Below are 23,904 nucleotides of genomic sequence, written 5' to 3' on the forward strand. Positions count from 1 at the left end.
TTAAATAACATCACATCCTAACAATTTGAGTTGTGATGTGTGTATCCTGAAAATGCCACACTTTTCCTCGGTTGGAAAGGGCCCCAATAATGTACTTCATCCCAAGTTTTTGATTGTATCAATAGTGGAGGCCTGAACTCAAAGCAAGTCTCTCTTTTTTGTGACATCTCAAAAATCAAACGGCTGTATTTGGAAGATAAGTAGTCCATCTCCTTAGATTACTCTCATTAACCAATCACAAACCTCCAAGACAGCTCATAACTCCAGGCATAACATTCAGTAACCCCAACCACTTAGTGAATAGTACAGACTCAGATGTCCAAATAAGATCATGATCCCTTCAGGTGAATGAAGCTGCTCGTAAATAGTATGCAGGATAGAAGTAGCTGCAACTCAACCAAAATACCACTAGAGGCCAATAACTGTCAGCCCAGTACATGTGGTTTCTTTGTTTCTCCCTGTCAGTGTGCACAGAACACACATGCAATGCATAGATATGGGCAAGCACATTCTGCTTGTATGAAATAAAAAGAAACCAAAGCTTAGCCTACTTGTGTTTTCAGCAAGCATGGTATATTATCATTTCTAAAAGGTTTAATGCTTGAAAAATGCCTGTGTTTCTTTGTTATTTTATTTTTCTTTGCTTTTGTTTTTAACCTGTTTTTTTATTGGAGGGTTTTCAGCAAACAGAACCTGTGGAAGCGGCAAAATCAGCAACAGTCACATTTTGTAAAGTAACTAAGCAATTTTAGATCAATATCTAACCAAATTTAATTAGTGGTAATAAACTACACTGGACTGCCATTCTCACCATTAAACTGAATTTCATGTGTGTTCTTACTTTTGTCACCTCATTAGGACTTTTTAATCACTAGGAAGGCAGAACATGACTGTGGGGGTCCTGGTTAAGGTTATAGTGTAAATTGTGGTGAAATGGTAATGATTAAGGACAGGCAGGGTAAGCCTGTGCATAATGAGTTGAAAGTTATCAAAAATATTGATAGCTGTATGAGCCCGGTTATGACAAGTAAGTTATCATTTTATTGTTTATTGTGTATTTATTCAGGAAAGAATACTACAGTATTTGCTTCTGTCATATAGTTTAACCTGGTCTAAATGACAACTTATACAGTGTGCTCCAAATTATCATGCATTTACTGTTTGTCTCCAAAATCAAATTTATTTAAATGACAATGAATACAATTTTTAATAATCAAAACCTATATTAAGTTACACAAAAATCTGAAAATTATCAAACAAAACTACCAATGATGTTCCAAATTATTCTGCATAACAATTTAAAACATATTAAACATCTTTGAAAAAAAAAAAAAAACATTTTTACAGATCAAGATACATGTTAATTTTGAATCCTTTATACTCCATATCTCATTTGAAAACACCAGAGTTGCCTCCCAAAGTTGCTGTTTGGAGGTGTACTGCAGCCCACCCTCATAGATCTTCCTTTTAATGATGCTCCACAGGTTCTCAATAGGTATGGTGTCAAGGGATGATGGTGGCCCCCCCTGAGGGTTTTTTTTTTCCAAAATACAGCTATATGTAAAGCTACTTGCCTCTGGAGTATCCTGCATGAGAAGCTTTTGGGATTCCATAGACACCAGCAGCTTCAAACACCTGCATGCTGTTCATCAGCGGCTTTTTAACAGCTGTTTTATTGCCTGATGGAGACTTTTCATGGTATGCTTAAGTCTGAACAAACCTATTTGATCTTGCTTCAGTATTCATGAAATGGGGGTATTGCACTTTTCCACGCTTTTCGTTTTCAGATAGATCCCCCTATATCCCCATATTGCATGAAAACATGGCTGTGACTTGTTTAATCCAGTGGAACAACCTCCTTATGAAGTTTTCTTCAGAGGAAACAAATTATCAAACCTTTTCCACAGAAAACCTAAAACCCAAATGTTTGATTAACTGAAATCCTAAATGCATAATTAATTAGAAGACAGTGGTACTAATCTTTTTTCTTTCCTTTAGTATTTTAATCATTCCCCTTAATCTTCTTGCAGAAATTAACTTCTATAAATAGTTTCCTACCTAATTACAAGGGGGAACCCATATAGGTGCTGTGAGCACCAGAGTAAAGCATCAAAGCTTCCATTAGCCATGCCATGAGGAGCTCTGAGCCAGCAGTGTTATACATTATAAACCAGCCTTGACTTAATTACACCCAAAAAATGCCAGGCAGGTGGAACCTTTTCTTAACAGTGAAATTTCAACCTAATAAAATAAAACAAAACAAAACAAAAAACGTTATTTGCATTTCATTCCTGGGCAGACATTCAGCTAACATCTGCCTGACAACTCCTTTTTATATTGTCTTATTAACATATTAACATTGAGAATTCAGTATGTTTGTAATTGACCTGGGTGACTGTGTACTAGAAGATCAAGTATTTCTAGATGATTTGTCTCTTAACCATTCCCTTTACCTTCCTTCCCTGCAGTTTGGTAAATGGTCCTGAAATCACATCCGTCCATCTTTGCTACTTTACATAAAAGGCACTTAGTATGTCACTGTAACCTTTCAAACATTTACGGCATCCATATTCTTATATTACCAGCAGCTACTGGGCTACACAAGGGCACTTTAAAAAGCACAAATTTAAACATGAGGTTGTGGGAAATTTTGAGTGCAATATATAAATACAATAGCATACACAAAAATTACAAGCACTCTAACATGGAGAAAAAGTATAAGTTGCTTGTGTTTTGCTGCCTCCCAGTGGCCTCATGTTAAAAAAAAAAAAAAATACAATCAACATACACTTTTGCAGCTTTGAAAAATAGTAGCCTTTATTATCTCATGGTGGTATTTACAGAAGATGGCAGGGCCTGCTGTCTTGGTACATATGACATATGGTCCAGAACATAGTGAAAAAATATGATCACATCTCAGGCAAAGCAAGCATAACCAAATAAGCCATTGACACCGGGATATTGACGAGATAAATATCTCATCTGATTGACAAGGTTGTGTAAAAATGAGTAGGTGTGAGGCTTCAGCATTGCCCTTCAGCATCCAGTGGGTAAACGTACACTCGTGTCCTGCTTAAGTATTCAAATGAACAATATGGTGTACGGCTCATAAAAAAAATGATAAAATCAACATTACACAATCACAGAATAACATCATATCTTGATTTAACGCACAAAGTAAATAACATGTTAGAAAAAAAAAGAACTACATGTAACAAGCAGTCGCAAATGAAACTGATAACTGACATCAAATGATTGACATAACCAGAGCAACGTAAATACAGCTGGTTGAAAATGTTTTCAAGCTTCTGGAGAATTCTCCACTTTAGTGGTTTGTTGCTTCCTGTAAATAGTAACTGGAAATATATGTTCTGTTTTAAATTTAGGATATTTTACCATGAATGTTTTGCAAAACGGGAAGATTTTAGAGGGTGTATGGCAGTAATATTAATGCATTTTCAGCAAACATTAAATCCATGATGATTGTGTTCAAATTAAATTTAAACTATATATTTCTATTAATTACATTGTTGTTTTAGATATATAGGCTGCAGCTGCAATCACTGTGGCTCAAGTGACACATCAGACTATTGATGAAGCATTTTGAATCTGATACAATAAGTTTTCCATAAATAAAAACAAAAAACAAAACTTAAATTCAAATAATATTCTCTTTTATATAGTTAAACAAACAATATAAGAAAACATCATAAATACAGGGCAAATTGGTGCCCCAAACATTCAATAAACATTAATAGTATGTTGGTTTATGATGGAAAATGATTAAATTACATTGTCAGCTGATGTTCTTATGGAAAACATCAATACTTGAATAAACTATGAAGCTAAATCTGGCTTCAATCAGGCTGATACTGGTGATACTGGAACTCGCTGATTGCTAAAACATTCGTCTGAAACAACACAAGTGCTTTAAATTGAAAAAGGAAAAAGAAGCAGAACTTTAAATGTCTGGTGAAATATAAAAGCAAAGTTCTTCAAACTTCTTTCATTTAAAATAAAAGGGATACCAAAATCTAGAAATCAAACAATAACAAATATGAAGCTTGGAAATTTTATTCTTGGAGTGAATATTTTACATATTTTCATCCTACCCTATACATACGAGTAATAACTTAGATAGAATATCACCTTATATGTTATTTCAGGATAAACTCTAGTATTCAAATTCATACTGTTAAAGAGTTTGGCTGAAGTTTGCCTCTGTAAATTATGACTTTTCCATAACTGTTTAGCCTGAAACACTTATGTACAAATACTGTTTACTGTAATATCTACACAGTTCTATGCCCTTAAAGAAATAACATTTAACATGTAACCAAAAGCTAAACTGTGTTTAAAAATGTTTTAACCCATTTTATCCCTCTTCCCAATCCTGATAAGTAGTAAAACATTATAAAACATGTATCACCAGCTCAGTTCTTCAATTTCTTTTTTTTCTTTTTTTTTTAAGTTTTGGTGAATTAAAGTGGGTGCACAATATAAAAAACAAAATATCTGGGGTGAAAATGCACTGAAAGTACGAAGACAGTTAAAGCGGGTCTCAGAAAATTGGGATGCAAGAGAACAAAAACAGCAGAGCGGGGGACGATATGAACAGGATGTCAAGTTTTCTTTTCCCTGATAGTGCTACGTCCCCCCGGATATGAATTACGGCAGGCACTTGAATGTCATGGTTGTGCGTGTGTGAAAGAAAAGTAATAAGTAGCCATATGAGACTGATAGTTTTCAAAGAATGTTTTTTTTAAGAAAAAGAACAAAAAAAAAAAAAAAAAAAAGGGAAGGAAAGTTGCCTCCTCATGATTCCATCTCATCTTCATCTAACGACGGCGGCATAAAGCTGATTACTTCTTCGTAGGTTAAACCTGAGGAAATACAACATGAAGATTATTTTCCATTATAATACACACATAAATTAAACTAAATGAAGGGCACCCATTATGTACAAACTCACATTTCCATTCCTCAATTTCCAGCTCACGGCTTTCAAAACTCTGGTCATAAGGCTCTGCTTCCGGTTCGTCTTCTGGGTCATGGTACTGAGCAAAGTAAGAGTGGGCCAGGGCCTCAGAAGCTGTGATCCTCTTGTCTGTGTCCAGCACCAGCATTTTCTCCAGCAAGTCCACCGCTACAGCAAAACAGCAATAAAAAAGAGTGGCAGTAGTTACAGGCTGCAGTTAATAGAACTTTTATTTGATTGCTTATCCAAACATTAGTCAGCGTTGTCAATGTTTTGACACATAGCCTGTTTAGTTCAGCTACGGAGGTGTGATTTTCTGCTGAGTGGGTTTGCTTTAGCTGATGAGGAAGCAGTCAGTCAAAATGCTGGCATAAACAGAACAACTACACAGAGACCAACAAAAAAAAAAAAAGGTGTTAATATCCGGTGAAACCAATGAAGATGGATTCATTGATGATGGAGCATTGATCACTGATCTTTCTTTTTTTAATAATCCATTTTGGTTTAGAGGTTAATCTTTTCCAGAAAAATCTGTTATTATTGTCATGCAATAAACTGAGTAATCTGTATGAAAAATATGTTTACATGTCAATATATTTATGTTCCCGGCATGACATAAGGTTTGTCTAAGTTCATGCTTAGTACAAATGCCATCAAAGTGACTTCTGGTGCCATTCAAGTTAAATTCAAAGCCAAAGTTCTGCATTCAACCCATGCAGAGCATACAGTATACATATAATAACTCGCTTTACATATAAGACAAGCTCCCTCAGTTGACATTTTTAAATCTTCTTTGGAAACATGCTTTTATTCTTTGGCTTTTAACCCAGTGTGAGTTTGACATTGCTTTTATTGTTTTCTGATTGTATTGTTTCTTATTTGTTTTTAGTGTTCATATTAATTATTTCTGTCCTGTGTTTTACTTGTTGTGCAGCACTTTGGTCAACCATGTGTTGTATTTTTTAAAGTGCTATATTGTATGGTAAGGTATGGCATATTTATGGAAGATGCAGTGTTGGCTTGCTGGAGGACTGCATGCAAGCAGACGCACAAAAACAACAAGCACTCTAGGACACAACGCCTTGTTTTAGGGTACTGACAACACAGGATGACAGTTGCCAAAGTTGTCTGAACTAAAATGCGTTATAAAGTATTTTTCCCCTTTTTTACCCACACCACGTAATAGACATTACAGAAGTGCAAAATCACAATACCACAATATATCGGCACCAGCAATGTGTCATTATATCACTATCAAGTAAGTGTTAAAATGATTCAGCATTTATTTATTGAGGATAAGTGAAACTAAACTAAACAAATTAGAAAACAAACCATGTCTTTATAATACCACTAGAGGGAATCAGAGATCCAGAAACAGTTCACGCCATAGTCTAATACTGAGAGAAGAACTTACCAAGAGGGTTAGCGCCAATAAACACATCAGCAAAGTTCCTCTTGGGCATGTGGGGAAGTGAGTTAATGTAGTTCCTCGCCTGAGATAAAGAATAAACAAACAGAATATGGTCAAAGATCTTAGAGACAAAGTACATTTACCATGCATCCACTGGGAATTTTACATATTCTGACACACCCATCCATTCATTTTAAAAAGGGTGGTGTGCAAGGATGTGCAAACTACATTACAAGCACTTTAATACTTTAATACTCAAATCACGTGCATTACTCAAACATTGTGCTCTAGTGGCTACACTGGCAAAGCACCCTGAAAAGCCTTGCTGTGACAAGCACTGTGAATCAGAGGTGAGAGGAAACTGGATACATGGTGTAGAAGCAGAAGCTAAAGTGCTCACTTCTGAGGAAATACAAGTCTGTAAACAGTAATGTTGCTAGGGAAAGGCCATGTGGGATGGCAAAAGGTAACTGGTCTCACCTCATGGCTGGGCATCCTGCTTATGAGAGTGGCTGGGGGTGTCCCCGTCAGTCGCATTATCTGCTGCAGCTGGTTTATATCTAAAGCTTCTGAGTCAAGGGGCATTATAGCATTTGAGGTCAGCAAGTCAAAGAGCACAGGTGCTTAGAAGTGTTTATGTTTAGGGGTGAAAGGCAGGTTGAAAAATGGCTGAAACAGTGTGAAGATAACAGGTAGTAAGAAGACAGAATCTGAGCTTTAATATACACATACCCTCAAGTGTCTATCATAGAATGAAAGGCTTATGAACACTTCTGCACTTTATTCCATTCATATCAGGAGATCAGCAAATAACAGTGCATGCTAACCAAAGCTTTGTATTTAAAGGCAAATGAAGCCGGTAAGAAATAACAGTGTAGCACAAAACGTGCAGAAAAGCATCAACGCAAGGTAGTAGGCCAACTATTGGCATAGTAGCACAGGGCAGCGCAACAAAACTGAGTGGGATGGCACTCACAGACTCCGAAGAGCTTTTCATCAAGAGCTCCGGCCCTGGAGTTCCGACGAGCATCATTATAAGCTTCAACTGATCAATGTCTACCACACACATATGAAGGAAAACTGAAAGAATGGAGGGTGATAAATATTGGAGAGGAGTGAGAGGTTCAACTCAAATGTGTTTGCATGAAAAAAAAATAAAATTCAAGCTGACAGGTTCATAAAACACTATATAAACACTTTATAAATACATTTTGTCCTTACATAATGTATTCAAGATGCTCTTGTCACATCTGTAATTCAAACACAAGATAATATATTAATGTCCTGAAGCATAAGTCAAGTGAAAGATACTATAAAAAAGACCATACCAAAAAAAAGTTCTGTAGGAGGTCTTTTGTTTAAAGCATCCGGACACTCAAAAGCTTCCACACCACTGGTTTTCATGGCTTTGGTGTTTACTTTGCCAGCTACATGAATGGGACCAGCTTTTCCAACAGCTGGGATGACTGCAGACAATATGTTTCAACCTGAAAAGCTTTTATGTGGTCCATTAGAGAAGCAATTAGATTCTTTTTTGTTTTCATGTTGCTCTGTGGATTTAGGTCATCCCATGGAAGGTGCCATTCAAGACAATGACTTTTTCCTGGCAGCTGGTAACTATTTTCTATTTTACAGTAATTTAGCAGTAAGAACAACACAAGCAAGAAATCAAACAGGAGGGGAAATCATAATTAAGTGGTAGTCAGACTGCTGTGAGTGCAGTTGGACACAGGTAGTGTTGTGTTGTGATAGAGGCAGTGGATGTTTTCCCCCTTACTGTCTCTACAAAAGTCCTGTGTTTAATTACAAGATCAAGATTTCATCACACAATATCATCTTGGGCATAAGTGCATGCAGCTTATTCAATGCTGAGCTGAGCCAAAGAGCTGGACAAATCTTTCTAACTCATTCCGACAAGTACAAAAGTTAGGCTAAGTGCGGAAATGCTCCTTTAACAGCTGAGTCTTGAGCTTGTTCTTAAAAGTAGATAAGCAATGTGCATATCGGACAGAGTTCGGTAGATCGTTCCACAATCGGGGAGCAACAAAGGAAAAGAGTCTAGCTACTGATTTCGCGCCACGTTGTGGTGGGAGCACTAGGCGTTTTTCGCTGGCAGAGCGTAACTGTTGTGAAGAAGTGTAGCTCTGGATTAAGGAGTCAAAGTAGACAGGAGCTATCTGGGTTATTGTTTTGTAAGCCAAAAGCAGAGCTTTGAATTTGATGTGCGCTGCAACTGGAAGTCAGTGAAGAGCGATTAGCAGCGGAGTGACATGAGCTCTTTTGGGCTGGTTGAAGATCAGATGTGCTGCTGCATTCTGGAATATCTGCAGAGGTCTAACTGAGAGCAGTGCCATGTGTTCTGTCGGGTTGTCAGCTGGCTGTCTACCATGACACCAAGATTCCTGGCAGGAGATGTTGGCACAAGTGTGATAGAATCAAACTGCACGCTTATCTGTGGTAGTAAGGTAGGATTGGCTGGACAGACAACGAGCTCGGTCTTGGACAGATTTAGCTGAAGGTGGCGATCCTTCATCCATGTGGAGATATCATCAAGGCATGCTGATATTCACATTGAGACGGTTGTGTCGTCAGATGGGAAGGAAATGAAAAGCTGAGTGTCATCTGCATAGCAGTGGTAGGAGAAGCCATGAGAGCCAGTGACTGCACAGAGTGAGGAGGTACATAATGAAAAGAGAAGAAGGCTGAGCACAGAGCCCTGAGGCACCCCTGTTGTCAGCCCAAGTGATCTGGACACTGCCCCTCGCCAACATACTCTGAAGGAACTTCTTGTGAGGTAGGACATAAACCACGAGAGGACAGATCCTGAGATGCCGTGAGTGTGGAGAGGACGATCTGGTGGTTGGCTGTCTCAAAGGCAGCGGACAAGTCCAGCAGTTTAAGGACTGAGGACTGACCAGCGGATCTAGCAACCCGTAGGGAATCAGTAACTGACAGGAAGCAGTTTCAGTAGGGTGGCCCTGCCAAAAGCCAGACTGATATGTCATGGAGGAACTGTGAGACCTGACTTTGCAGCTTTAAATCTCATCTTTAAAAGTTTGCATCCAAAAGTTTTTTTTTCTGCCTTAAAGTTCATGATTCCATCATTAAAATCCTACAGTATATGTATTTACAACTTCTCCTGGACTGCTCCACAAGCATATTAATATAACTGAAATATATACAGATATGGAAAAAGTCAGTTTTTTGTTTTGCTTTCTTGTTTTTATTTTAATTTTTAAATTATTATTATTATTATTATTATTATTATTATTATTATTATATTATATTATCTAAGACGTTATCTTTGATGCCCAGTATTTAATCCCTGGTTTGCTGTTAGGATTTCTGGGTCGACAACTTTTTATTTATTTATTTTTTTTTTTTTAAGAGCAGCCTTTTAAATTAAGAAATAAAAAAAATCTAAGCTAACTTTTCATTAGTGTTTTTCTCATGGGACAAATAGTAGCAAACTTAAAATATAATCTTAAAATCCACATGGAAGTTTGCTTATAGTTGAAATTTTCCAAATACCGAAGGGCACTGTGTAATTAAGGATTAGACTGTGTTGTCTCATTACTCTAAACTAAGTAGAGGATTTATTTTCATAGCATGCAATGTGGTGTTAAGTAATTATGCTAGAAGAGGGACGAGAGTGCCAGCAAACATGCAACAAAATATTTTCACCAAAGAATATTCAGTCAATTCAGGAAATGAAAGGGTATGCCTTCTGTTTGAAGTGCTCAAACCAGAGAATATGTGGCCTTTTGCTCATGAAAGACCTGAAACGACTGACTGATTACCATCAAGGTTGCAGGCTGATGTCTGCTGATGAACTGGCTGATTAACAGGCTAATTGCTGCAGCTCTACATAACAGAAATTAAAAGTAAAAAATAAGCCAGATTGCATGATTAGAATATGAGCTGCTCAGTAACAGACATGACAAACAATAAGACAATGTCATCAAAAGGGCTGAAATGCCATCATTCAGTCAACTCTATCAAATGGGGGGAAATAATGTGGAAATATGACATTTCTCTTAGTGTCAAGCTCGGCTAGTTTTTTACAGATAGATCATGACATGTATCAGTCATGACCATAATTATCTAAAGCAATTGCAGCTGCATCATGTATTCTTGATATATTAAGAACAATAGTAGCTATATCAAAATTATTTTGTGACTGAAAACTAAAATGCATACATAGGAACTTTAGATAATTTAAATATCTAAATATCAGCATTATTACAGCAGCATCTTTAGCCTTTATTATTCATGTTTTAGCACTGCACTGTCTACAGTGTGAGAAAAACTTCTATGACACTAGGATCTTATTTCTTTCTCCCCCCACTACACAATGTATGCAGATTACATGTCATTCAGACAAGAGTGCAGGTGTGAGGAGATGGTCCAGAGAGATGGAAATGTATCTGTAAGCTTTGGTAAATGGCTGTGCATCTTCTCAAAGCAATCCTGATCTTGTGAGAAGGTGCACTCTTAAACACACACCCCCACAGGGCATACAGAGAAAGAATGGAGGGAAAAATCGATTATTTAGAGCAGAAATCACAAACATATTATGCAACAGCAAGCCCACATTTTTGATTTTCAACAGAAATGTAGCCCAAGAAGATAAGTGTGCCAACTTCTCCCTTTAAGTGAGAGGTGCATGTAAAAGTATGTATATGTGTGGACTAATTAGAGTTTCTTCCTGTGTTTTTGTATTAAAATCCTCTAAATGCTCCGCTGCTGTGTTTGAGAATCATTGTGGGAGGGAAGCAGGAAAATGCACTGTATCGTGGAGAAGCAGCGGACACAAAAGTGGGCAGCACTGAGTCATGCTGCACACCACAGGGGACTCTTAACTACAATACCAGTGTGTATGCATCACTTACATACACAAGCTTCCTCGTCTATTCTGGCACGCAACTCACAAAATTCAATGTTTGGCAATGCTTTCGAGCCAGCCTGAACAAGGCAAAACTGTGCTCTTTTGTGCATTTGCAGCAGAAAACAAACAGAATGCAAAGACCTCCTCCAGATGTACAGTGCTAGAGCAAAGGTGGACAACAAGGTGTAATTTACAAATGCATTCCAGTGACAACAATGGAAGGATACGGTCTGTGCCAGGGAAGAGCGTCCGTCCTGTAAGTAGTTCTGCCATGATGCAGCCCACTGACCAGATATCCACTAATAAATGTAAAAATATATATATATTGGTACATGCAAAAGGGTGCAAATAATTATTTCAACAGCCAAACAAGGAAAAAAAGCTAAGAAATTGCAAAAACAGAATGCATAAATCCTCATGAACGATATGAAGCAGAAATAAATGTCAACCAACAAGACAAATGTCTGCAAATATATCATATAATGACTCTTCTTGCTATGCTTCAAAGAAGTACAAATAAATATATGTGTGCTTACCAGTCATGTTGTAGTGCATCCAATTGAGCATGATCTCAGGGGCTCGGTACCATCTGGTGGCAACATATCCTGTCATTTCATCGTCCGTGTGCCGCGCCAAACCAAAGTCAAGAATCTGAGAGATGAGAAGTTAATATACCTGACTGAACTTCCTTTCTTCTATTGTAAGTCTTAGCATTTATGGTGACCTTATGTCTGTGTTGACGTGATCTTTACCTTAAGCTCACAATCTTCGTTCACAGCCAAATTACTGGGCTTCAAATCCTAGGAAAGGGGGAGAGGTTTAAAAAAAAAAGTTTAGAAACAACATACACACTCATACACAAAAGAAAAACCTACAAAATTATAAATTTCCCCTCAAGGATTTCGTTTATTATATTTTCTATTGTGCAAATCAGTTTCTGTGTTAGCACAATGTATTTAGAAAAACTGATGTGTCATTTATTCATTTGGTCTTAAGAAAATGAGAGACTTGCAAGTTTCAGTCCATATTCAGCCAAGTCATTACTTACTCTGTGGACAATTCCTGCAGAGTGGATGTACTGTAGGGATAAAAAGAGCATACAAAGGATTAAACTGACATTATTCCTTTTGTGAATTATTTGTACATCAAGAAAACAGCTCAATAGTAGAATATGTCGACCTAATGCCAGCAATTATTCTGCTTGTTAACTGCAATCAGCCTTTTATCAAACCCTGACCAAGGGCAATGACAGCCCACTAGTATGTTATGGTAAGTTGGTAATAGTTTAACAGGCTATAAGCTTTTCAAAATTTCTTTTAAAAGAAATGTATCATGTGGAAAGTTATTATAAAGTTTTTTTTTTCTCCAAATGATTAAATTTGTGCTTATTAATAGTGTGTAATGAGATGCTAACATACTTTTAAACTGTCAAAAAGGGCAAAAACAGTGGGTATGGGTCAGTTATTTTCAACATTGTATCACCTCAGAATTTTAGAGTTGGTGCCATCCTACTACTACTTGTTATGTTCTGAGAGGTGTCACAGAAAGGGAGCACAGAGCATATAGAACAAAACATTAAAAAAACAACTCTTGAATGAAGCACTGCTTGGTTTCTTTTCTACATGCTGACTGCAACTCTAAATCAAAAAGATCCATTTCGGAAACAAAAATTAAACATGTTAGAGAATTACAAAGAAGGTTCTTCAAAACCATGCTGTCAAACAGAGAGGAATAAAAAAGCATTTCATCATCTTATAACAGATTGTTTGTGCCATATCATACTCTGTAGAACTTTAATTAACACATTAAAATCAACCAATACTTCAATTTAAAGGCAAGGGGTTACACCAAACATGAGCAATTTATCAAATCTCTGCTATAAATGCACATTTATTTAACAAAAATAGACACAATAAAGCTTTTTAGTATTTTCACTGACCTTTAAGCCTCTCAGGATCTGGTAGATAAGGAACTGAACATGGTCATCAGTCAGCTTCTGACACTTAACAATATTGTTAAGATCTGCTCCCATTAGGTGCGTCACCAAATATCTGCAAACCAAACAACAAATCAGATGAAGAGAAGTCTGTAATTAAACCATTACTTAACACTTCTTAGGATTTAATATTGCTACAATATTGCTCACAATCCTGTTTTAGTTAATAAATCACTTTCCAGTTTATTTTTAAACTGTTTTATATGAAACCCATTAGTCATAACTAAAATATACTCATTAGATGAGCCAGTAGATGCTGTCAGTAAATCTATTCCTGCAGCTACATATACATCTATAGGAGGAGGAAAATAATATAAGTGTGAGAGCAGAAACAGAAAATATTTGCTCTTCTTTTCTTGATAGTGGAATATTTATGCAGCAGCCAGATCAGCTGAGTAAGCCCAGTGGTAGCTGTAGTGTACATGTGAAAGCTGTGTACTGAATATCTGCCTCATATGACCTCAATTCATTTAAAAAAAAACAGTTATGAGGTTGCCCTGTGACCAACGTGCACCCATCTTATTTTCTCCAGTCAAACAGCCTGTGAAGTGTGTGTGTGTGTGTGTGTAGCTTAAGCTCACATTTTCACAAATGTTCAATGTGCTGATGACGCAACCCTGTGCAGAGAATTCAAGGACACTGATTTGAGTATTCTGTGCACATACATGCACACGGGAACACAACTCGCCCCGAAAGTGCCAGATGGTTGTTACCATGGAGACTAGCTGTGATGTGCTTTCTGCACGTGTGTTCACCGTACATTCACCTTGGCACAACTTGCCACATGTTAGACTCACGTGAAGTTATGGACTGTGCTACTGTTGTGGCTTCAGTGATCACACAGTCACATAATCAAGCCAACATGAAATGTTTCATTAAGTTTGAACCAAAGCCACAGAGGCTGAGACAGAGAAATAGACACGAGTTAAACAGCAGGGACGCAAAGAAATGGAAAAAATAAATAAAGAAAAAAGAAAAAGACAGGAGCGAAGAGAAGGGGAATAAGTTACTTACACATCATTAAACTCCTCTAAGCTTGTTGCTGGTGTGAAAACATCTAAGAGGCCTATCACCTGAAGGCAAAGAGAGAGGTCAAGAAGTTATTAATAATTCAACAGTTTTTGCCTTGATGTTAACTGATTCCAATGAATACATTTTTTTTAACTGAACAAACAGGTTTTTTTAAACTCATAAAAAGACATGGTTTGCTTCCTCTTTAGTGGCATATTTACCCCTAGCTATGTGTTAAGGATAACAAAATGACACCAACCCAGTGTGACATATTTACTGAATTACAGTACAAAAGTAGGATATTAACCTTACCTGAAGTGCCAAACATTTAATTTAGATGTAGTCAAACAACCAACTCTTGCCTATTTTATTTTCTCATCTGGGGTTTTTGCATTATCTTATTAAGATATTGATGTTCTTTCAGTTATGGTGACACTGTTTTGGTTACCAGCCTCTTTAATCACATCTATGGAGCTGATATTCTGAATATTACTAACGTCCTCAACAATCTTATCCTTTGCTGTTATGTGCATCAGGCTAATCAAACAGGCACATTACAGTATGAATAACGAGTCCAAGGGTAAGCTAAAAGTAAAAAAGCTCGCAAAGAAATGTTATGTCAGTCTGAGAATCACCAAGCCTGTTTTATGCTTGTTGCTTGTTTCGAATTAGTAATGAATTCTGCATTTTTCTTTCCTGTGCTTTAGCGGTATAACAAGATGCAGAGACTTTCAACTGTTATCCTACATTTTGCAAGACTTGTTTCAGGCAGAGATTAGTCCTGAGTGCCTATCCTACCCCCCACCCCGTGGGGAGAGAAGCATATAGGTACTGTGAAAACACTGGAGCAGCCCACACAGGATCCAAAACTGCAGCTGATTGGTAGAGTCAGAGCTACAACGAACAGCTGATTGGTCTACACAGCTCCCCAAAATCAAAACCCTGGGAGTCTCCTGGCAACAGCATGAGCAAAACACAGAATCTCATTGGATGTAAATCATAAACTGGTATAAAAAAAAAACTGATTTACAAGCCAAGAAAGCACAGATTAAAGCTTTTCTTTCCTGGAAGGAGAAAGAAGTAGAACCTTGCAACAGCATGTTTTACACTCTGATAAATAAAGACATTTTGATTTTGTTATGCGAGTAGGTTATTCATCATACTGACATTTCTATACAATATTACCAGCTTGCATTCAGCACAATAAAAAAGGCTGTCTAATCCTAAATAATCCTTTCTCCATGTAAAACCTGTTTTTCAAATGAATGCACTGAGGTTTTTCAGCCACAGTAGCAGAACCCTGTGCAACCCTACTTCCAAAATTGCTTCACTAAAATACTAAAGCTCTTCCTACTATTGATATTAGAGTTTGTCCAGAGAACAGGAGTTATACAAGTCATGTGTGCTCATCTAATCAAAGCAAGCTTAGATTGCATTTTTCCCTGAGCTATGACGTTTCATAATAACCATTTTCACAGTATGAGCCCCCACCACACCCCTGTATGATTTGACAGATAGACTATGCTCTCAGGCAAGTTCCTTTCAACTGGTTTCAGGCTTAACAGATTTTTTGAGGCATGTTTAAAAACACATTTGGCCAACGCTGACTCCTGCACTGCAGCTTCCATTCAGACAAAAACACACGTTGCTTCCTTTGTGCTCTGAGTGAAAGCAACTTCATTAATTAGACTGAAGAAGTGATAACTTAACCAATGTAAAAATACTTGAAGTTAAATTCAAGCAACTTTCTTAACATGGTCTTCAATTTGACAGCAACATCTGCAGCTCTGCTGGTGGGGATTTCCCTCTAATATTCTCCATGCTTCCTCAAGAATGCAACAATTTAAGCTGGTATTTAGTGGTATTGTCCCCCAATATTACTATGTATCCATTTCTACTGATAACAACTACAAGCAAGCCACTAAGCAAACTCTTAGGAATGCACACCTTTTCTGGAAAAGACCCCAACTGAAACTTCAAGGCATCCTCACAGTCATATGCATCATTCATCTGGTGACTTACTCCCACACCACAGAGACCCATCATCTGCACACAAGCTTGAGAAACCTTAACAAGTAGCATTACACAAAGATCCTCTTTAGTTGCTCAAGGCATTGGCCGGATGAAGGACCAGCACAGAGGAACGGGTAGCTGTGTTTGTGATCATCTATACGCACATAAATCAAGCCAAAAACCAGTGGGAGGGGAGCTGAAGCTACTGAATCAAAAATGCTGCAGTGATAAAAATGAGAAACACAAGAGAAGGTGATGGGGTTGCGGTTGTTACACGTTTGGTTACTCATCCCTGTAACATGTTCCCAAAGATATGTCCTTATGTGTCATGACAAGCTTTTCTGTTTTCTAGTTTCATTTTTGAGGATGAGCAGTGTAGGATCTCTTGAGATCACATGGCTCTCCCTAAACATTCCTGAGGATAGATATTTTTTGTTTGTTTATTTTTTAAATCCAGCAGACGCCACATGAAGAACATAGGTATGTTAACAAGATGAACAGTTATGTAGAGGGACTGCTTCTGCAAGTTCCCACCATGAAAGCCTCATGTGCAAACTTTTCTTAAGCGCCAGCGTACAGAACAATGAATATACTGTACGGAGGAGACAGACCATCGCCAGAGATTTAAGGAGGAGAGGGATCAAGGGAAGGGAGGACTGTAAGTGACTTACATTCTCGTGCTTCATGTGTTTAAGCAGCCGAAGCTCTCTGTATGTTCTCTTTGCATGGATGATGGACTGGAAAGGTCTGGACAGCTTCTTCACTGCAACCTTCAGGCCTGACTTCACATCATACGCTGAACTGAAAATTCAAAACATTTGAAAAAGAAAAGAATTTTTTTACAACACAGTGAAGTCATTTAAGCAGGCAGCCAACAACCGTCATATCAAAACTTCAACTTTTGCTTTGATTAAACTGACAAAGTCCTTCACGAGATTGTGTAGGTGGCCATAGCCCAGTAAACAAAGCAAATAATTGCATAACGCTTAGTTTCAGTTCTTATTATACTGTGCAGGTTGCATAAGGGACTTGACTGAACCCGTTTTCAAACAAGAACAACAGTACGGACGACCTCACGAGTGTGAAATTAGCAAAAAATTACTTTGCTAAGAAAGAATTAACACTACAGCATGTTGGTGAATATTTGTTTACACATAGTGGAGTCCAGACTTTTTCACTGATTAAAGAAAAGTTTAATTAAAAGCATATATGTGATACATTGCATTTGCAGGAATACTTTCATTACTGGTTTCACAATGGTGGCATTTACTCACTTTTATCCCCAAATTGGGCTGTGATTAATTTAATGTCTGTCTTTTAACTCATAAGAGCCTGACGTGACATATTTGTTACATACAGTTTGAGACATTTTGCTTCAATTTATGGTATAAACTTTGCTCAAAATCCTGTTGAACACAATCTGATACTTAATAGATACCCACAAGCAGAAAACCACACTATAATATTTTTAAAATATCACATAGTAATAAATGGTAGATACCCCCCCCCCCCCCAAAAAAGTAATTTTTTTTTGTTACATATTGCTAAAGGGCCAAATAAAGACCTCATACATACATATATATATATATATATATATATATATATATATATATATATATATATATATATATATATATATATATATATATATATATATATATATATATATATATATTTATTTATAAAGAACTTTTCTTACTATTTTTTCATGGGTTGGGCCTTAAAGGGTTAATTTGGTCCTGTATAAGCAATTATTTCCAGTCATTTGTATCACATTTAAATAAAATGGTTAAAAAAATCTGAAACTGAGCAAAAGTTCATGACTGACTTTTTCACCTCAACGAATTAACAATGACAATTTAGTTATCCAAATATCTTTTATGATACAGGAAAATATGCATGAAATATGTTTCTAGCAATAAAATGTGAGGCCTTATTGGACCCTACTGTTTAAATAACTGTCAACACGCAACAGCTGCTTTTGCACAGTATTTGACTGTTCAGCTTCTATATTTTATCTTCACAAAAATCTTTAAAAATTTTTATCTTTAAAAAAAATCTCTAAATATCCTGTGTTGTGTTGAAGCTACTTACTTATGTGTGCATGCATCAGTTATGATCATTGTTCATTATTTTATGGAGTATTTTACAGAATGCAGTATATTATTGTCACTGTGGAGCAACACATAACAAAAGTTAAATACATTGCAACTAAAGCAAAGTGAAATGTTTCCTACTGATATTAAGTAATTATCAGTTAGATTTTTAACTATGGAAGAGAATTGTGTTGATAGGATATATGACCCAACATACCATGTTAATGTATGTTATCATAAAACATGCCTGTATATCGTTTGAGCTTAAATGTACTATAGCTTGGTGTTGTCCCTTGGGTTACATATTGTTTAACAAGAGTGTAACCTGCAGCTAGGTGGACATGATCCTCACACGTGCTGTGAGAGGAAGAGGCAGATGGGCCTTGCCTCCCCAAGAAGCAGCACATTGCTGTATTTCCTGTAACTGCAAGGAACTCAACCCACTTACAAAATCCCACATTCTTTCCAAGTCGGTCACTTATCTGCATACGAACTTGTGAAAAATCTGACTGGAATGATTCAGACACAGGGTCTTGTTTTGGTTTTTCAACAGTTTACAGATGCAACTTTCTTTTTAAGATTTTTGTCAAAATGCTTTTGATGAACTGAACTTTAACAAAAATTAAAGTCCATGTCCTGTTAGCAATGCTGTGTACAGTAGGATGGGATGACAAGTCCAGACTGATTTTCAGTATTGACTAGGAATTTCACAACCCCATTCATAATATTCTATTTTTACAATCAATGTCAGTAAGAAAGTCATAATCCTGAGTGGCAGGAATCTTTAACAAGAACATTGAGATAAGAACATGTTTTTTTTCCAGTCAGTCGCGGATCATCTCCCACACCCACACCCAATGTCCGAGGCTTGCAGAACAACTTTTATGTGTGTCACCAGTGAGGGAAAACCCACAGTAAGCACACAAAGGTAGACCAAATGCTAAATGGTGAAACAAAAAGATGCATGCACGCTACATTTCAAACTGCTGCTAATCTGCAGGGCAAACAAGATGAGTCCAAGCATACACTATCCAATTAGTCTGTAATGGAACTGCAATAACAAATGGCCATAAACTGTGGGCTGTAAAAGGAGCAACGCTGCGAGGCAAGCCAGTCTGCTGACACAGGCAGACCCATTGGGCAAACACACAAATGTGCACCGTTTATGCCTTGTTCAGATGCTTGTAATAAATGTCTGATCATCATTCGGCACATTTCATTTACCCACTCTTGAAGGAAATCTTTAAACCCGAGTCATCCTGCAAATCTTGTAAAGTTTGACTAATGCATGAATTACCAGCATGCATACAAGTCAACAAAAATTACAGAAAGGGATAAAAGAAAACAAAAACAAAGACCAAAGCTTTTTCAGTGCTTTCAGTTTAATGTGCCTGATCTGAATTATAAAATACATCAAAAGTATTTTTGTAAATCACAAACTAAATGTGAATGTCGCCATCCAGATTGTCTGGCATCGTAAAAATGACAAAGATGGGTATACAGTCCCATTGTTATCAATGACAGTTTTTTAATCTGTTTTATGATTTTATGATAGGAAATGACTGCAAGATGACTGAGGAAGGCTAGACACGGTGGCCGCAGCAACCAATAAAACAACTGGTGAGAAATAGGACAGGTTGTAATGAACATATCTCAGAGGTTCAGTGTTTATATAAAAGGTCTGACATCACAAATTATCATCTAACTTTCTTGCAGCTGGGTCGAAACTGTCAGATTTCACTAAGCATATCATGAAGGCGTCAATGTTTTGTTGCACAACAACGACAGAAATTCATTTTATCCAATGTTACAAGAAAGCTGGTGAGATAAAACAACTTATGTTTGCTGTCATTTCTGGATAAGCTGGCTCCTCTGACAATCCTCATAATAATTACAATGGTAAAGAGCCATTAAAATACAATAGAATTTCTATTCCTCCATGTCTTTGCCAACAAAGACATGGAGGAATATAAAATATTTCATGTTACATTTTAAGCAAAAAAGTAAAACGGGAGCTTGCTAAATAAATAAATAAATTTCTTCTTAAATCTATTATGCAAAAAATGTTTTTGGAGCTCAAAGTTTAATGCAGACTGCTGGACTAAAATGAACAGTTTAGCTCCTCTGACATCACACGTGCATTCAGTCATGGGCCCAACATGTTTGGATGCTAGGGCCAAAGTCAGAAAAATTGCAGGTTTTCAGCTTAAGCTTCAAAATTGGTGCAAACTCGTCTGAGGTCACAACTAAGTGCGTCAGACAAAACATACAGTGCAATGAGCCTCATGCAACGTTTCCTTAATCAGCAAAATATTTAAGGCAGCAAACCGTCTCATATGGAGGTTTGAAATTGTTTAAAATCAGAGACAGCTGATATAGAAACATATGACCTACATATTACTAAAACCAGGGAGAAAAATACATTAAAATTCCAGTTTGTGACCACCATGTTTCTACTCAAGACAGAAACTAAACAGAGGCTCAGATGGTCCTGTTTTTTGTGACAACACTATTATTTCTATACAAAGGAACAAAAAAGAAAGAAAAAAATAGTTTGGAGTCAGTGATACAGGATACCACTACAAGAAACACAACAAACTTTTTAACCTTCCATTTAACTTCAAGTTTAAGAATAAGAAACCTTTTCACACTGGTCCACAAATCAGACAAATGCTTATTTATGACGGTCAGCAGGAGGTGTGAACAGAAAAATCTGTTACAGTTTAGCCAAAAACAGTTCAAACATCTTAACAGGATTTTTAAATCCGTGAACAGACATAATATAAATATTTTAGAGGAAACAATGAAATGATATTGTACAATATTGAGAGATATAGCTGTTCATTTAAAATATGCATGACCCTCGGGCCTGAATGGATTGCATGCTGGTTTCTACTTAGCTGAGAAAACTTGCCTGAATAAAACAAGAAATTCAGCACAGTCCATATATTGTAACCCAAGCCAGCAACAATCTTGTAAACTTTTTTTCTAACTAAACTATCCAAGCATAATACTAAAAAAATATGTAATACATAGAGAGCAACAGCAGCTTATTTGTACTTAAGTGATAGAAACCCCAAGTTATGAATGTTTTCCTTTTTAAATGTGTGGAGAACATTGAGTAACACTGTGGCGGCAACAACAAAGACTATGTTGGCTGAATGAGTAAGAGCACGTGCTCAGCTGACCACCACCGTGCTGGAGGATGTGTGGTGAGGTCTTTTATCCCTCTCAGATCTGCTCTGGAGTTCTAGAAACACAGTTTAGTTGGGATCCCTCTTGTTCTGCAGAATCTGTTGAAAGTTACATCAATGAAATAAGCTTTGATTTTTTTTACAGAAAGGATAAGGAGTCATTGTGCCGGCTTGGCATAATAAAACGAAGAAATAAAAAAAGACTTGCTGAAGAAGGCAGGATAACAGAGAATGCTTTTATCCGTATTAATGCAAACACTGGAGCTACTGAAGAGGGACTCTAGTTACTGGAGTGAAGGGGAGATAAAAATCACCCTTTTCAGGTTAATAAGCACTCTTAAAAAACTAAATACATTTAAATATAAATAAATTCAATATAGAAGCACTTTATTTTGATTGACGTTTGTTTTTGCATTTTTTATTGAAAGCACTGCGATCCTAAGTTTTCTTCTGGATCAATAAAGTATTAATCTGTCATATTAACAGTAGATATGTTTTATTTTTGTCAGTTTCAAGGTTTTGCATGTCCTTCCCGATATGCAACTGCATATAAACACAGCATCAACAGCTAAATGTGTGGAAGTTGAATGTAAATAGACAGTGGGTTTATAATTACAGCATGATGCCATCCACGACTCTGTAATGAGTAGAAGGCGTCACAGCTGAGGACAGTACCTAACCTCGGGACTGTGAGTCATGAGTGTAACACAACGGTAGAAAGGATGACATCATTCTAGAGTCATCGTCGTCATCGTCGTCGGACGGGCTCCTGTAGAAAGCTCTCACTGTGCACGAGGGGGCCTACTTTCCGAAAGCCATGTGACCTTCTGGTACTCTGCAGGCTCCACCCAACTGGAAAATGCATAATGTATGCAATGTGCGGATGTGTCAAGTAGCAGGTAGTACGTGCAGGAATACAATGCTATTCTCGTGGATGGCGATTGTTTCACGGGTTAACCCTCATTGTATCACGAGCACAAACATGATGAGGAAGCACCCTTCCTCAGAAGATGCAAATAAACATTTTTGAAGACACATTAAAATACGAGGATCTAGCTTAACTTCATCCTGTTTGTTTACTGAAACTAATTACTCACACGTCTGTTTAAGTAGGGTAGCAATGCTGCACACTAAAAGAAAAATAATCCCCCTCCGCCGAAACAAATGCGTGCCACTCTTTGAGAGTGCACGCTGTGCCCTCATACCCCGAGAATGAAGCTGTAAACAAAGGGCACAACTGATTTTATCACATCTTCCATGAAAACCGTGTGCATACTGACAAGCAGCCCGAAGGGAGGCAGTTCGGATGGGCCTCTGTGGATAATGGGAAGCCGTTTAGTTGTTGTGCAATCGCGCTGTGTGCTTTCGAGAGCACTCTGCAAAACTACTTACCACACGGATCCGTAAGCACCGGAGCCGACGGGAGACAAGTTCTGATAGCGCTCCGGGACCTCCCACACGGTTTTGTTGAGCTCTTGTCGGTAGAAAGTGGGTCTCTCCTTCTGCGACATTCCTGCGGATTCACCGCTTGCCCCGCAGTGACAAAACAAGCCAGCGGAAACTTCTACCCTCTCTTCTCTGCTCTCCTCTCGGTGTGGCACGATGTACTGTGCTGCCGCTGTCCAGAAAAACTCTACGCTGAAACCGCCCGGGATCGAGCAAAACTTAAGCCGCCTAGTCGTGCAAATTCGGTGCAGTTGCGCAAAAGAAAAATCCCCTCCTCTCCGCGCACGTCGGAGAGCTCGGAGATAACTTCGCCTACAAAACGCACTCGGGCCAGGAAGCTCAGTCGTGCTTTCGCTGGATTTTTCGTCCTATTCTGATCTCCCTCAGCCAGGCGCGCGGAAACGTGAACGAGCACGTTCAGCCTCACTACGTGCTCGTGGTAATCCTGTTTTTGTTTTTTGTTTCTCTCTCTCTTCTCGCGAGATATTTCTCGCTGGTTGGGAAATTATGGGGGTATTCCGTCTGCACTGGTCAGAAGCGGGAATCTCCCTTTGTAAATGGTTTTACCTGTTTTGTTCTTAAATGTTCACAAACAATTTCTCTTGTAGAAAACATCTAAATAGAAAATAACCATGACTGGAAAATACAGATTTAAAATACTAAATAAGATTGACTGCTAAATGCATTTCCTCCTAATGATAGGCAGATAATGTCTTATTAGATAACTGTAGCTTGTTAAGAAGCATTCAACTATTTGTTATACAGAGCAAGATATGGCTTAGGCCTTCTTTTGTTCTTATTAGCGTCTTAGTCAATTGGAAACCACCTATGTGTCAAGGAGGCATGAGAAGTTACTAAATAAATATATAAA

The 23,904-nt window shown here is 37.5% G+C and overlaps 1 protein-coding gene across 2 annotated transcripts; it reads right to left on the minus strand.

Annotated features, from left to right (window-relative positions):
* Positions 1 to 4,471: 4,471 nt before the first annotated feature.
* On the minus strand, positions 4,472 to 23,427 carry mapk14b (mitogen-activated protein kinase 14b). 2 transcript variants are annotated; one of them, XM_041980212.1, is made up of 12 exons: positions 22,980 to 23,427; positions 16,969 to 17,098; positions 14,288 to 14,346; positions 13,217 to 13,328; positions 12,326 to 12,355; positions 12,030 to 12,077; positions 11,814 to 11,928; positions 11,505 to 11,576; positions 7,366 to 7,445; positions 6,393 to 6,471; positions 4,973 to 5,146; positions 4,472 to 4,883 (listed from the first exon to the last, which is right to left on the minus strand). In XM_041980212.1, exons 1-12 carry the CDS (start codon positions 23,096 to 23,098, stop codon positions 4,816 to 4,818), a joined length of 1,086 nt encoding a protein of 361 aa, XP_041836146.1. In that variant the 5' UTR covers positions 23,099 to 23,427; the 3' UTR covers positions 4,472 to 4,815. The 2 variants fall into 2 exon arrangements, with proteins under 2 accessions (XP_041836146.1, XP_041836145.1); XM_041980211.1 differs by lacking the exon at positions 7,366 to 7,445 and adding an exon at positions 6,870 to 6,949 and having other exon boundaries at positions 22,980 to 23,426.
* Positions 23,428 to 23,904: the final 477 nt, after the last annotated feature.

The sequence above is a fragment of the Melanotaenia boesemani genome, chromosome 3 (genome assembly GCF_017639745.1).
Source record: "Melanotaenia boesemani isolate fMelBoe1 chromosome 3, fMelBoe1.pri, whole genome shotgun sequence".
Taxonomy (NCBI): Eukaryota; Metazoa; Chordata; class Actinopteri; order Atheriniformes; family Melanotaeniidae; genus Melanotaenia; species Melanotaenia boesemani.